Source organism: Terrapene carolina, unplaced genomic scaffold (genome assembly GCF_002925995.2).
Source record: "Terrapene carolina triunguis isolate 2854851 unplaced genomic scaffold, T_m_triunguis-2.0 Scaffold58, whole genome shotgun sequence".
NCBI lineage: Eukaryota > Metazoa > Chordata > Testudines > Emydidae > Terrapene > Terrapene triunguis.
The window spans coordinates 58,109,359-58,126,452 of NW_020664409.1; the positions used below are offsets into that span (position 1 = coordinate 58,109,359).

Below are 17,094 nucleotides of genomic sequence, written 5' to 3' on the forward strand. Positions count from 1 at the left end.
CTGTCACCAACAGAAAAGTTGGTCGAGTAAAAGATATTACCTCACGCACCTTGCCTCTAATACCTTTTGAGAGTCCAGAAAGGCTGGCTTTCATGAATATTCTGTCTTAATGAGTAGTGTTGGGAAGGAGTCACCATCTTTACCCACACTAACTGAGGTTTAAAAAGCTCATGGTAATGGGCTTGTTTCTTAGCATCTCTTAATTCTATACTTAGAAATGTCTACTTATAACAAGACAGTTCCACTGGTACTGGGCAAGGTTCAGAATCACTGCTGTCCGGAGAGAAACTTCTGACCAGTTGAAATTAATCTTCCCCAGTGATTGTCCATGAGCATCTCCTATACACTTTTCTTTTCCTTTTAAATTATTATGTGACTTGCTGGGGGGCTTTATGCTTTTCTGAATTATTGCTCTTGTTATTGGTGACTCTTCATTTATTCTTCTTTTCAGGAGCCAGCAACTAGGAAGAATGACATCTACCAGCGTAATTAAAAAGATGTTTACATGTACGCTTTCTGGAATGGACATGTAGCAATGGAATTAGTTTAGTATTCTAGCAAAGAGCATAAAACTTGAAGTCTCTTTATTTTGATTCAATTTTCCATACTGAAAATATACACTACAGCTTTGCTTTATAGAAAACATTATGAGAAGGTTGTATCACTAGGTGTAAGAGTGTATTTAGATATGCTCTGACTTCTTCTCCTTCTTATATTAAGTGATAACGCAGTGACAATAATGAAAAACTAACTCATAATGAAATTTACTAAGTGGAATTTTACTATGTCAGTTCTTGGAATTGTAATTTATGTAGCTGATATTGCAGCAGATATCTGGGTCACTAGTAACTATTTCTGTGAGGGACAATATTCTTTGGGTATCTTGACACTGGTTTTTAGGTTGCTGTCATCAATAATAGTACAGATATTTAGTTATGAATGGTTTAAAGACGACTGTGGAAGCCCTGATCCTGGGAAGCTGAACTGGATTTTTCTACTTCATTTCTTGCATGGTGGAATTTTTACAAGGTAAATGCCAACTTTCAAATATTACAAAAATAAATCATATTGCTTTTATGTGGTTCACTATGAACTTTCAGTGTCAGCTAATTATGCAGGGCTGCTGATTTTAGGTTTTAACTGATAAACAGCAATAAAACACCCCAAATTCAATCAATCAATCAATTAAAACTAGAGTTTATCCCATAAACTCTGGAAAAACCCCTGAAGTGCTTACTTGTATCTAAAGCCTTGTCTACATAGAGCATTAATGCGGACTAATTCGGGGGCATGATTTCTAAACCACACTAATATGTTGTGCATTAATTGGTCTGTGTAGACCCTGTTGGTACACACTAAAGGTTCCTTACTGTGCTTTAACATAGTGCTGTTTGAAACAGTACAACGTTAAGTGCACTAGGTAACATTACAAAGAGATTATTCATTATATAATATACATTACTCATTACAGTATGTACAAAGAGCCCCGAAAAACCCTAGTTTTTTTACATCTACATAAAACTCAAATATTGCTAAAAATACCCTCCCCCCATGAAATTAATAACCCGTTAAACCAGAAGCCCTATTGTTATGTTAATACAACTTCCAGATCAAATCTACTGCTGTGACAGCAACCACAACTCTATTTATGTCAATGGAATTGTGTTCCCTTATGCTAGTGGTAAATTTGGCCCTCCATTTTTGATGTAGATATAAGTCTTACCTATTTCATTTTCCTTATCAATAATTATTTTAGCTGTAACTGTTACAATTCAATTTCATTTGGCACCACATTCTTTATACAGGATATATTACATAAAAATGCTGGACAGAGAAAGTCAGTTGTGTAACTGATAAAGAAAAAGAAGTTTTTAGGGTGATACTTAGGGGAGAATTGCCTCTGAGGGTAGCTGAGGTGAAAGAAATTCATTAACATGGAAAGTGCAGTGATATGGATAGAAAGAAGGTTGAGTCTGGAGGACAGGAATGAGCAGTTAATCATGGTATTAGGCACTGAGCTCTGTAGTGAGTGTTTGCAGGCTCATGTCCATGGTGACTAGAATCCCTGTTTGCTGACAGGTGCATGTTCAGTAAATTTAAAAATTTTCCTTCAGCTCTGTTTGTGGCTTTGAAAAGTAATTTTCAATTCAGTTTGCATCTATATTGAGACTACACATCACTTCCCTTTTAAAAGTGATGTGAAAACTTCTTGTTGAGAAATTCAGAGGTTCTGGATCTTAATCCATCTATGGATATGATTGTTGTGAGTAACAGGTTTCTTGCTGGGAAAATGTAGACTTGCCAAAGACACTATAATTATGTGCTTTAGCATGTACTTCATAGAAGAAAATGCTAATTTTAAATGCTCCTTAAAATACTTTTATAAACTGTGGACATTCTAAAAAGGTGCATTTATGCCAATTGAAAAATCTCAAACAACTTTCTTTACCTGTAAACCTTAGATTATTAAGAGTGAAATAATTTTTAAGATCCGGTTTACTTATCACTGTTTACTTTCTTTCTTTACTTTCGCCTCTCATATATTCTTTTGTTTACAGTCCGTTTTACTTTCATGTTCTTCCTGTTGCAATGCTAGTGTTTCTAACACTGCTGCGGAATATTAATTTGTTTTAAAAGGATTGTTTTCATTTTGAAAATTGGTGTTAGGTTTTATAAAAGCTTGTTTTTACAAGATTTTAATTTTGGGCTAGAAATGTCCCTGTTATCTGTCTGGCTAAGTTTTTATCTTCTTAGCAAACCCATATATTTGGTGGATTTGTCTAGCTATACTGAGATTTAGCCTTCAGTATTAAAGGGACATTATCAGCTTCCCTCTCTTGGTAAGAGTCTCTCAGGACCCTGTCCTTGGCCCCTCCTCTTCTCACTGTATACTCTTGCCCCTCTCAAATCCATTCAAAATGCTGCTGCTAAGATCATCTTCTTGGTTCATTGCTCTGTCACCTGTTCTTTAAGTCCCTCCTCTGGCTCCCCTTCTCTGAGGAGAAAGAGGGCATTAGGTGTATTTTTTAAAAATAAATATATCCTCATCAGGTTATGTTTGATATTAACCTGCCTAACTGCCAGGAGTTATATCACAGGAGGCTAAGGGTGAAACTATCAGGAAGCAAAGGAGTGACACAGATAAGAGTCCTGGAGAAAGCAATGGAAAAGCTATTTGTTGGGGTACATATACCTCATATCTGGCTCTATCCAGGCTAGAATGGTTTATTCTTGCCAAGGCTGAGCACAGAATCAAAGAGAATCCTAAACCTAAAAAAATCTGGCCTCAGGGAGGAGAAGTGTGGAATGGGTTGTCAACAAATGGAATCTGACACCCAGATTGACAGAGGGAGTATACTGCAAGCAGGACAGGCTGGCTCTCCCAACTCAGAAATGGGAATAAGCTGGACCTCTTTGAGCAATGGATAGAGAGGTTAAATAAGGAAGTATATGCCCAGGCCTTTCAGTATGATAACCAATTTTCCTAAATGCTTTTTACCTTTTGAGGAATGAATAAATAATGGTTTCAAAGACAACGTTTTTGCGTCACTGCTGTTACAGACTCCTGAAGGGTAATTTACAGATGCCAAAAAACAAGTTGGACTTGTGTTGTTAATGTGGTTGGAAACTAGGGGGCTGTAGCCCAGAGATCCAGCCTGAGAGTGATTGCTTCCGCATGATTCTACCCAAAGCAAGATGCTGGAAGCCAGGCTTGTCAGCTAAGGGGTGCACTTGAGAGGGATTAAAAGGAGTCTAAGGTGCAATTTGCCCTGTAGCCATGACAGCATCAAACACAAACCTCTTCTCCCGACCTTCAACATCCTCCACAGTTTTGCTTCATGCTACCTAACTGACCATGCTACCTAATTTATTACAAAGTTGACTCTTACCTTCACTTTTGTCAATGTCAACCATCTGGCTCTCCATTTTTCCAACAAGAACTTCCACATTCTCTCCCATGCTTCCCCTCCTGCGCTGGTAAAAGCTCCCAGTGAAAATCTGTAAAATAGCTAGTCCTCCTTCAAGTCCTTATGCAAAACTCACCTCTGTGGTAATTCACATTGTTAAGTACAACTTAATAATGGCTAGGGAGGTGGAGAGCTGTGATCACTACTACTAAGTGGTTAAGTATTACAAACCTCCTATAATATTTATTTGTTACCTTTCTTCCACACTCCACACTGGTTGTCATTTGTCTCAGACACCTGATAATTATCTTTTAGATTGTAAGCTCTTTGGGGCAGGGAATATTATATGTTTGTACAATGCCTAGTACAATGGGGCTGAATCTTGCTGTGCTATCTCAATATAAATGTTAACAACAATAAATATTAAAACCATATTGTGACATACCAGGATGCTCTCCAGATCGGTGTTGGGTGGGGGTTGTTACTCTCCTGGCCTGCAGTCTGGGGTGCCTACAATGCCTTGCTGCTGCAGCCTCCAATCATTACTGCTCACAAACATCTTCCAGCATGCAGGTCACTCCCAGATGTGTTTGTGTAACTACAGCCTGTCACTCACCAGCCTTAGTTATACTGCAGGGTGACCCCAACATACTCCCAGTCTCAGATTCTCCACAGAAATATATATCCTTTACTGTCCAGCCCCCTTCTGGACAGTACAAATATAGTAATACAGTTATTCCTTTAAGGGAATAATATATCATCTTATTACCTTAAATGGAGTTATCCAAACATTTCAATTTAAATACACTGGATTAGATCAAATAATAAAACAAGTTTATTAACTACAAAGAGATAGATTTTGAGTATGAGTAATGAGGTATAAAAATCAGAAATGGTTACAAGAAAAATAAAGAAAAAATGAGTTCTAGTATCTAACTTAAACTATATCAGATTCAAGCAAAATTTCTCACCACATGCTTCCAGCAAGATTACTGACCAATCTCTACAGGTCAGGACCCCTTCCCCAGAGTCCAATGGCTGTTTCTTTTGTCTTCTCAAGTGCAGAGAATGCAATGGGCTGGAAGAGAGAGGGGTCCTTTGGTGTGTTTGCCCCTCCTTTTTATAGTTTCATTGTCGCTCTTGAAAAACATTTCCAGCTGAGAAACAGGAGACAGTCTATGTGGAAGGATGTTCCCTAATGGATTTTTTCCATCTGTTTGAGCTTCCTTTGTTTTCCCTTCCTGCTTGATGATCCTGTTTACTGCTTAGCACACATTCCTTTGTTTAGGACAGACCTGTTTGCTGACTTCTGCCTGGGCAGGCTGTGGGGTTTGGAACATGTGTTAATAACATCATACAGGGGAATCTTATAACTTCATATACAATGTTGCCACACATTTTATGAGGACAAAACTGACCAGCAAATTATGAGTTTTCAAATGATACCTTAAAAGGCATACCTTATACAAAGATTATTACAATAGAGTGTAGGGTATGAATACAGGGGTGTATTCTGTCACCCATATATTTAAAAATCCTTGTTTATATTGCTAATAAGAGCTTAGATTATTAAAATGGAAAGAATTGTAAACATTTAATTCCTTTAACATAATGTTTATTCTCAACAGTTTTTTAATGGAACTAAATTATTACGATTATTGGTGATTTAACAAGAGCTGACATAATCTACCTACTAGCGGCCTGATCCAAAGCCCAGGTAAAGTCAGTGGAAAGGCTCCCATAGATGTTGGTAGGTTTCAGATCAGACAACAGGACAGTGATAAACACAAATAGGACAAAGCATTAACAGTGAATGCTGGAGGAAAGGGGTGATTAATTTCAGCAGCCCTACTCCTGGGTTCAGAGGTCCACCTATCTGGAGCAGTTTTCTGGATCAGAGTCTAGGTGAGTTTCAGGATACCTGAGAAAGATTGAACTTCAGCAGCTGGTTGTGACACAGCACAGGGCTATGTTAGCAGCTGCCATCATGTCTCTTGATATGTAAAATCAGGGATAAGAAACATTTGTCTGAACAGGGGCAGATGCACCTGGAAAATCATTTTAATGAAGCTGAATTTTTAAGTCCATTAGGAATTGGAATGAGTTTGTGTGTTTTGTGGCACCCTGGACTATGTCAAGGCATTTTACAAAATGATGAGAGAATTTCAGAGCAAAACTTCAAAAGGCTCTGTTGCTACAAGTATGGATTTTGTACAAGGCAACACCAATGCAGAACAGAGGCGGCTATACCTCAAGCAACTCATGCAAATAGCAAGAAGTTCTTCAAGAAAAATGATTCTTTTTCCACTGGTGGTCAGGGAGGCAATTAACATTAAAAAGTAGAGGATTTATAAGACCAAATTTCAGAGAGGATGTTAACATGGGTGCTGCAATAGTTTAATTGCGCTAGAGCAGGGGTGGGCAGACTTTGGCATGAGGGCCACATCTGGCTATGGAGGGGGGGGGGGTGCAGGAGGGAGGCAGGGGGGCAGGGGTGGCGCTTACCTCAAGCAGCAGCATGTCCCCCCTGCCCAGCCAATGGGAGCTGCGAGGGCAGCGTGCGAAGCCCCTTGGCTGCCCCTACGTGTAGGAGCCGGAGGGGGGACATGCTGCTGCTTCTGGGAGCTGTGCAGAGCGGGGCTAGCCCCGACCCCACTCCCCGGCTGGAGCGCCGGAGTGGGGCAAGCCCCGGACCCCATTCCCCGGCGGGAACTTGAGGGCCAGATTAAAACATCTGGAGGGCCAGATGTGGCCACCAGGCCGTAGTTTATCCACCCCTGCACTAGAGATTAAGTAATAATATGTATTTGTTCATATTCTACCAGTGTTTACTATTTGGGGTATTTTCCTTCAAACAAACAAACAAACAAAACAAACTTAGTTTTGTAACTACTGAGAACTTAAACTGCCCCTTTTTAGTGTTCAGAAGATTAACATACAGAAGAGATGACTTCCCTTTAAGGTTTAAGGAGAAGCAGCTAGCATGGAGTCATTGACAACACTGTATCCTTCAAGGCTCATATCTATGGAAGCAGCAGGTATGCTGCCAGGGATGTCACAAAGCAATAAATACAGGCATCCCTGACCTGTGCATGTTGCCATGGTTTTAGGAGGCCAGTTTCGTAGGAGAACAGGCCCACCTGATGAAATGATGAAGAGGATATTTTGAGTGTAAACAAACAAAGATTCCTGCCTTTTTCACAGATTTCCCCAATGTAGGGGATGACCGACCCGGCCCTTAGATTTTAGCAATGTGAAAAATAATTAGAAACTGCTATTAAAATAAAAGGAGATAGTCAATCAGAGATCACTAGTGGGAAATAAAGCAGCAGAGATTACATTCCACAGTGATTTTCTGCGCCCTCACAGCTAGCTCTGTCTGATTTGAATCCTGCTCTCTGCTCAAGGCAGAAGATGGAGAGTGGAATCCAAAAGATCCTTCTGTTCCAGACACTTTGGAATGGAAGCATATTTCCATTCCAGCCTGTGAAGACAATATCACAAAGGCAGAACCATTCCTCTCCCCCTCCCCCCCAGTTTCTATCAAAATGAATGCGCTTTCTAGAAGCAGTAACTGACAGCTGAATACTTACGGCTGACGTGATATTTTCAGGAGTAAATAAAGTATAACATTCTGTTCTGTAGTCTGTCAAGTAACAAATTCTTAGTAAACTCTAGAATAATAAAAAGATATTATTTAACAGTTATTGTTTTAAAAATAGCACTATTATATTTAGCCCTATAGGAGAGACATGACCAAATCAAATTTGTCCCCAGAACTTAGGTTGTGTGTGAACACTTCTCTCCTACAAATCTAAGATCAATATAAATGTTTTTAATGGATATATTTTTAATTAATAAGGAAATATATATTTTTAAAAAATAATCACTCTCCTACAGTGTTGCCTCCCAATATTGCAACCTTGAGCTAATTCATAAGAAACTGAAAGCAAAATGGATTGGAACTAACTTTAAAGAAAGTGAAACTGACAATCTATTTTCATTGTCTAAAATGAGGGAGTACATATTATAAACAAACAGACTAAAGAGTGAATTAAAAAAAAATCTTTCACTTTTAGTAAAGTGAGGTATCATTTGTAACATAGTTGATGAAATTTGTTTTTTTAAAATATATTAAACTGCTGAGATCGCTGACAGCTGTAGTTGCTATTTTGTAATGAGCAAATTTTTTCATAGACCTGATTTTGCATGTCGGTCTATTTATGGCACTCAGCTCATATGCAGATCTACAGGTGCTAAATGAAATGTTGGGTTGTTTCAAGAATTATATAAGTGTAAGCTTTATATTCAAATGAGCTGCCTGAATGGCCAGAATGGATGCTAAAATATTTATAATTTATGAACATTCTAATAAATCTATCATGAGAGAATAGGTAATTGATAGTTTAGTAAAGTTTTTGATACTGTCTCTCATGACCTTCTCATAAACAAACTAGAGAAATGCAATCTAGATGGAGCTACTATAAGGTGGGTGCAAAACTGGTTGGAAAACCATTCCCAGAGAGTAGTTATCTGTGGTTCACAGTCATACTGGAAGGACATAACGAATGGGGTCCTGCAGGGATCAGTTCTGGATCCGGTTCTGTTCAATATCTTCATCAATGATTTAGATAATGGCACAGAGAGTACACTTATAAAGTTTGTGGACGATACCAGGCTGGGAGGGGTTGCAAGTGCTTTGGAAGATAGCATTAAAATTCAAAATGATCTGGACAAACTGGAGAAATGGTCTGAAGTAAATAGGATGAAATTCAATAAGGACAAATGCAAAGTACTCCATTTAGGAAGGAATAATCAGTTGCACACATACAAAATGGGAAATGACTGCCTAGGAAGGAGTACTGCAGAAAGGGATCTGGGGGTCATAGTGGACCACAAGCTAAATAAGAGTCAACAGAGTAACGCTGTTGCAAAAAAAGCAAACATCATTCTGGGATGTATTAGCAGGAGTGTTGTAAGCACGACACGAGAAGTATTTCTTCCGCTCTACTCCGCACTGATTAGGCCTCAACTGGAGTATTGTGTCCAGTTTTGGGTGCCATATTTCAAGAAGGATGTGGACAAACTAGAGAGAGTCCAGAGAAGAGCGTCAAAAATGATTGAAGTTCTAGAAAACATGACTTATGAGGGAAGATTGAAAAAATTGGGTTTGTTTATTCTGGAAAAGAGAAGACTAAAAGGGGACATGATAACAGTTTTCAAGTACGTAAAAGGTTGTTAAAAGGAAGAGGGGAAAAAATTGTTTTTCTTAACCTCTGAGGATAGGACAAAAAGCAATGGGCTTAAATTGCAGCAAAGGAGGTTTAGGTTGGACATTAGGAAAAACTTCCTAATTGTCAGTGTGGTTAAGCACTGGAATAAATTGCCTAGGGAAGTTGTGGAATCTCCATCACTGGAGATTTTTAAGAGCAGGTTAGACAAACACCTGTCAGGAATGGTCTAGATAATACTTAGTCCTGCCATGAGGCAGGGGACTGGACTAGATGACTCTCAAGATCCCTTTGAGTCCTATGATTCTATAATATCCAGTACACACCTTATTCTGGAGGAATCCCTTTAACAACATGTGAGGTGTTCACCTCGTACCGTGACTGCTCCCCCAGGACTGAGCTCTGGAGCTCATATTCAGTGCATCAGATTTGCACTTTTACTTGGTGTTTGGACAAACTCAGGCTCTGATGGTTGAGTGTGTGTAACAGGTTGATTTACTTTAACAGTTTTTCTTGAAAACATTGCAAACTTTACAGATGTTTACATTTTGGAGGCAAGAACCAGATGTTTGCATTCTTAATTGTTTTATAACTTGAAAAAGTTACAGATGTTTTGCCAAGCAGTGTAGGATTTTATTTATGGGCGATTACTCAGAACACAGTGAAATAAATATGCAACAAATGTAATACAAGAAAACAATTCCACCTGTGAGTTTCTTTCTTTTAAGTAATGGAGTCAGAGCCAAATCATGGAAGTAGTGCACAGCTTGCGTGTCAAGGCTGCATTGTAAGGATCTCCGCAAGGAGAAGGGCATGGAATCAGTCCTCTAGGCCATGAAGTAGTAGCATAGCTGCTCCATAGCTGTGACTGCTGCAATGCTTAGCCCCAAGGCTGGTGTACACCCTGCCTTCTTTGGGGACAATGGGTAGTGCATTGCTGGGACACAGGGAGCCCACACAAAGCAGAGCACTGCAGCAGGCAGGTGGCATAGATGTTCAAACCCTGCCTCTCTCCTTTTCCTCTGTTAAAGCACAGCATTGTCATAGGACCTGTATCCTCCATGGCCACAGAGCAGGATTTGGCCCTTAATGCTGGTGAAAGGTGTCATATTTAAAATTCAGATGACTGAAATCTGTCATGCACTGCAGGCCACCAATGTGCCTCACCCCTGACCTGGAGGGATCACCCACCTACACTGGTGAAAAGGGAAGTTCAGTTTCCATGCCTATTCACTCTCTGCTGAAGCAGACAGGTGTGGTTGTAGCTTCCCCATTTTAACTCAGTCCTCAGATGCATTCACCATTTGTGTAAACAATCACTATTTTCCCCACCCATGTCCCTGGTGTGAACCCCCAGCTAGCACTGTAGAATAGTTGGCCAAATGTAGGGAGAGAGGTCACACTTGGAATTTTGGGCCTTGTAACTGGAAGCCCCCAGAACAACTCTGCAAGGAGTCTGAGATTTGCTTAAACTACCCCTGCATTAGAATCCTTTCAGAATGTCACTATTAATTTTACATGGAAAAGTTTCAGTACTATGGTGATGGGCAGCAGTATAAAACAGATAAATAGATCTCTGCATGTGTCCAATGAAGGATATAGTAGAAATTATTTACTTGAATAGGTGCCCTGCAAAAGGTTTAGATGCTGCACACCCTAGCTCTCTGCTCCGAAACAGCTCTCTTTTGAAGGGGAGTGGTGTCTATATTATAAATCTTGTGTTATTTTAAATTAAATTATAACTTTTGCAGCATTTTTTTGTGTGCACAAGGCATTGTGATGAAGGTGTATATTCTAATCATGTGAAGTGGTTTGGCTACATTAGGAAACTTACCTCAAAATATAAATATTTTTGAGCTTTAAAAAGTTCATGGCATTTCAGCATCTCTGAAAACAGCCTATTTTTTTACGTGGTATTTCAGGCACAAATAGAGTCAAGAGGGGTTTTTTTGGTGTGTTTTACAGTCCGATTTGAAAAGCAAAGAGGTTTGAACATATCAGACAAGTATCCAAACTTTTGGATGCTACTTTGAGCCTAATCTGAACTTCTAAGATTTGTTCACCATTAGTATATATTTCAGAGCTGGAACCAGCCTTCTCAGGAAAACCTTAAACCACGGGACACAACACCAAAAAAGTAGGCACAATAAAGGTTAATTCCCTAGTGGAATGGCTGTTTTTCCACTGTTTTGTCAATAGTGGAGTCAGAATAGGTTCTTTGGACAAGGCTAGTGGAAGTTCCAAGGATTTGAAAGTGGAATCAATGATAATTGAATGGTCTCTCTTCAGCAATTTGCACACCAGATGTTTATGAATCACTTATGATTATGTTTATGAATCACTGGGCAAGCACTCAGTGGATGAGATTGTTACTTTGCCTTGAAAGATGACAGGGGTGAGGCCTACATGGATACTTATTAGGGGATGTTCTTTCTTGTATGTTCATTGCTAACTGGTTCTGAAAGACTCTTTGTTTATTGCTAAACAATTCCACAGGAAATAAATGAGGTAATTAGCCCTTAGAGCCTGTTCTTTTAGACTTGGCTCACCATATCTACTATCTGCAGGGTTTTCCCAACCCTACTTTAAACTTCCACTTTGGAGGCAATGGACCAGATCCTTATCTAGCACAGGTGTAACTCTTGACGTCAAAGGATCTACACTGATTTACCAGCTGGGGATCTGGTCCTACATCTGCTTGCAGCTATCATTTTTTCCCCAAGGAGGACTGAATAGATTTCTGTGTGCAGATGATCACAGTTGCTTCCTTAAATATCCAGATGGTGTCTCTTTTGACTAGAGTTTAGTATTCCCTCTTCTCAAGGGGCTAAGGCTAAGCACTCTATTTCCACAGCCCTGCCAACTCCTCTAGGGCTGAAAAAAAATGACTTGGTACTGGGAATTAAACCTAGGTCTCCCACATGGCAATACAGATATCTTGAACAGAAAAGGTACTTCGCAGGCAGGAAGTAAATCTGTCATGATTCACTAGCTCTAGTATAATGTATCATTCCATTTAGTTTTCTTTCAAAGGAAACGATTATATAGCCTTAAGGAGAAAATAGAAATGTTTTGAGAGGTCATTTATATGCCCTCAATATCTGACAAAGAATATGATTTATCATATGACACCGTCCAGATCATGTCATTGTCTGAAATATGTGTCCCCTGAGAGTTATTTTCTATATTGAAAGTCTCTATGGGTGTTTAGAAAAGAGACAGCTTAAAGAATTAGGGCTAGATTTTAAAAAATGAAGCTACAAAAGAATGTGCAAATTTGATATAGATGTGCAAATCAGCTGACGTTCATGTTAAGGGATACATGCATACACGCATAGTTTCATGTATGCACAATCTCCAGTTTGCATGTGTACATCTAGGGATTTGGGTGGATGCAAAATGAATCAGAGTGTCATCCTAAAGAGAAGCGGACAAGAGGCAGCAAAGGGGAGATTCAGAAATATATCCTGTTTAAAGAAATTAAAGTTAATTAACTCAGTCCTATGGTCTTTACTCAGGCCAATCTCATTCCATTCAATTTAGTTTCCTAGATTGCACCCATCACTAACATTAACCTCAATGTGCATTTTTGCATTAGTAAGAAGTAAAGGATTCCATTCAAAGAGAATTAAAAACAAATAATGATAATTTGAACTAAGAACAAAATGGCTGAAATCTTAATTAGTTTTTACTATTTTCGAGAACAGTGCTTTTAAAATAAACCCCATATAACCAAATTTATATATATATATATTTCTCTTTGTAGGTATTGGTTTGCACTGAAAGATGGCTACCAGGCTGCTTTTAAACAAAACAGCTCAGGAGATCAACTTACTGGGGGCCCTGCCAGTATCATTCATAAATGCGCCATTGATGCAGTGACTGATATTAGTATGCTCAGGGTATTTAAGAGTTTCCTGGAGACCACACCCCAGCTCATTCTTCAGATTTACATCCTGATGGAGCATGACAAGGCTGCTTTCAGTCAGTGTAAGTCTCTCTCATTCAAAAGTTGAATATAGTTAAATCTCCACTAAGAAGGCAATCCCTAGTATTAGGTAACACTTTAAAGTATTCCTTGTCACATCCCAGTACAATTTTATTTAACATTTAGTTTAAAACCTCCTCTATTAGGTTATCTATTTTACTAAACTCTGGGGAAAGTTTCACTGTAATATGTAATAGTAATATTTACCAATAACATTGTATTGTGTTTGATAAGTGAAAGCTAATGGATGTAACCAACTGAATCATTTCAGAGTAGTCTATCTTGTTTTCGCTTATTGAATAGGGAGATATCTAAGGTACTTCTATGGCTCCCATTACTGAGCACCTCACAGTCTTTAATATATTTCTCCACACAATACCTCTGTGAAGTAGGGCAGTGCTATTATCCCCATTTTACAGATGGGGAACTGAGGCATCGAAAGGCTAAGTAACTTACCCAAGGTCACACAGAAATTAGTGGAGGAGCAAGGAATTGAACCTGGGTCTCACAAGTGCCCTAACAACTGGACCATTCTTCCTCTCAGATATAAAGAATGTTTAAGTAAAAATATATTAAGTTTTTCCATGGAACTAACATCTATCCTTGTGTTTTATTTAGATGCTTCCATCATCACATCTTTCTGCAGCATTTCCTGGTCAACTCTTGACTATCAGATATCATTACGAAAATCTCTACCTGATAATAATCAATTTTCTGGGGTGCCTCCTAAGTTAATCTACCTCTTGTATAAACTGTTCACACTGACTTCTTGGATACTGAGTATTGCACTGGTCACCCTATTAAATATCATAAGTAGTATAGTTCTGCTAATATTTCTTTGGACCTTGGGCTTCAGCTGGACTTTGAAGCAACACACTACGTTTTGCAAATCTAAGAGGATGGAATTTTTATTCAGGACTGTTGTTGGGATCATTCTTATTTTTACATTTTTTAATGTCAAGGGGGAAAAAACAAAAAAGTATATTTCTAGTTATTATGCCACTCATGTGGTTGTAACTTTAGGCATAATGTGTGTGTGTTTGTTCTGGAAGACTTCAGTTACTGAGCAATTATATTTTACATTTGTGAGCATCACAATTGTTCTCACTCTGGGGTTAGGTATTATTTGTCTTATTGTTTATTATAAGTTTTTTCATCCCACTATTTATTTCAAACAAGAGAGTGCTTCAGATAAAGTTGATGGACTAGCAAGAGAAAGAGAAGAAGAAATCAGTAGAATAAGAAATTTCATAATGCCATGAACGTTATAGAATTATGTGAATTTTTAAATATGTGCAAATCAAAGCAAATACTGCCTGGGGAACTCTTAGTTACTCTGTCTTTACTTTTCATACTTGCAATGAGCATTTCAAGTAAAATAATTGCTAATGGGAATGGTAGTAGTTATCAGCTCTGAATAATTATTGGTTCTGCTGTACTACTCTACAAAGCAAAGACTTTATAAAATGAACTAAGCACTTCTGCATATTGGTGTTTTTCCATCACTTGCAAAACAAATAAAATACAAAAATAGCCCCTGTAAAGGCAAAACAAACAACCAATCCTACCCTCCCACCCAAACCCAGTTTTATTTTTTCCACACAGAATGTAGGAAAAATAAAACCAAACCAAGTTACTGTTGACATCGTCTTTGTTTCTGAAATGTACTTCTCTTCAAAACAAGGCTCACATCTCCTTACTTGGCAGTGGGAAAGGCCTGAGCTTCATCTGAAATAACCAAGGACTGTGATATGTTAACTGTACCTGAACACAGGGATCACAGACGATTGATTTACCCTCCCAGTGAGAGAGGTACATGTATTCACTAGGAAGAGTAGCTACAAACCCACAGCCCTACCCTGGGAGTTCTACCAGGGAAGAGTAACTTTAATTTGGGCTCAGTGCAATAGGAACCTGGCCAGAAAAAGCTTTTGGGGAGATGTGCTCAATCAGTATATTTTACAGATGCTCTGGTAACACACCCTCCTGTTTCATTGCTGTGCTCTCATCCTCCCACACACCCTGTGTGGATTTTCAGCTGCCAGTAGCTTGCAGACCTGGATTATACCAGCACTGCAATCTAAATAGCTAATAGCTGAAGGCAGGAATCTCACATAGAGGAAGAGATATCTCCCTTGAAACATTTTTCTCCCAATGGTTTTTAGATCTAATGCTTTAAGTGTTAGGCTATGTCTACACTACTAAGTTACGCGACTCCAGCTACATAAATAATGTAGCTGGAGTCAACATAGCTTAGGTCGACTTACTGCGGTGACTAAACTGCACTGGGTTGACGGGAAGTGCTCTCCCATCAACTTACCTTACTCCTCTCATTCCCGGTGGAGTACCGGAGTCGACCGGAGAGCACTTCACTAACCCACTAAATTGACCCCCGGTGCATCGATCTCAGCAGCGTCGATCCCGCAGTAGTGTAGACATAGCCTTAGTCTCAGCATAGGGAAGGCTAGAGTCCTGGTATACAGCTGCATGGCCTTGTATGACGCAAGTTTGCCTTTGCCACTGGAGAAAGGAAGAATAGTTCTTCTAATGTACTGTTGCTTTAGGGATCTCACCAAGAAGTGATGTGAAATCACAAAATAATGAATTTTTCTAGAGAGGTGCTTGCCAGATACTACAGTGAAACCAGACAACTTTTCAATATAGTTATTTGAAATGCTTAATATATATTGCATAAGGAAAGTAAATGAATAGCCAGAGCCTTTTATTAAAACAGGGAGAGAGCTGCTGGCTTTTAGCTCAGTTATAGAGTCACTCGTTCAGCCCTCCTCAGTTCCTCACCCGCCTTCCCTTCTTTCCTTCCTCCATGAGGACTCACACATCCAAATAATGTCATCATGGGAGCAGGGAAAATGGGGCAGGGAGAAAATTGAGGTTGAGAAAAGAGACTCAGACGGTAAATAGGTTATACCAGGAAAATGTCTGTTTGACCAGCAAGTGTCCCTTAAACTTTGGGGGAAGGCCTGACATTTTGGTGGATCTAAATCCCTTAAAGTGCAGCAGAGCTATTTCCTGTGTGTATTGTGTCACGTTGGCTTACTGCAGTGATTACAATAAGCTTTTACTCTATATTACTCTTGTTAGCCCTGCAGAGCCAACACACCTAAGGGTACGTCTATACTTATGTCCGGGTTCGGCGGTAAGCAATTGATCTTCTGGGATCGATTTATTGTGTCTTGTCTAGATGCAATAAATTGATCCCGGAAGTGCTCGCCGTCGACGCCGGTACTCCTGCTCCGCAAGAGGAGTACGCGGAGTCAACGGGGGAGCCTGCCTGCTGCGTGTGGACCCGCAGTAAGTACTTTGTAGTTCCAACTAAGGTACTTCGACTTCAGCTACGTTATTCACGTAGCTGAAGTTGCGTATCTTAGTTCAAACCGGGGGGTTAGTGTGGACCAGCCCTAAGAGAGACAGAGCTGGATTTTTTTCCTTGTGTTGTCTCATCAACCAAATTGTTTTTAAGTTCCACTTACAAGGTCAGTCAGTTACATCTGTGTAAATCCATCAAAGGCCATGGATTTCCAGAAATGTCACTGACTGAGGGCATACTTTGGATTGCAGAATCTTCATTCCTGGTGATATGCAGGAAAGAAAGAGTGCAGCAAGTTGAGTTTACAGGGCTGGCAGTCAGAAAACATTTCCACCTACTGGCAACTATAGAGTGGGACTTTTTGTTGAGGCTGGGACTTAGCAGGACAATCAATGATACTCAAAGTGAAGTTACGGTCATAAAAAATAACTATGTACAAATGGCCCCCTTATTGCCTCAGTGTATTGAAAGCCATGTCTGCAAAGAGAAGTTTCCCCTACTTTTATGGCACTATTTTGTTTGCTTTGCAGAGGCAACATAGTTATGAGAGAGGGTGCTAGATTCCATCCTGGTGTGTGCACATCATCAAAGCCAAGTTCTGCCTTCATCTAAACCTGACATTGAATAGAGTGACAGAGG

At 39.4% G+C, this 17,094-nt stretch overlaps 1 protein-coding gene across 1 annotated transcript; it reads left to right on the forward strand.

Annotated features, from left to right (window-relative positions):
• Positions 1–736: 736 nt before the first annotated feature.
• Positions 737–14,389, forward strand: XKR9 (XK related 9). Its single transcript, XM_024197658.2, has 3 exons — positions 737–1,029; positions 12,906–13,129; positions 13,746–14,389. Exons 1-3 carry the CDS (start codon positions 758–760, stop codon positions 14,387–14,389), a joined length of 1,140 nt encoding a protein of 379 aa, XP_024053426.2. The 5' UTR covers positions 737–757.
• The last annotated feature ends 2,705 nt before the right edge of the window (positions 14,390–17,094 follow it).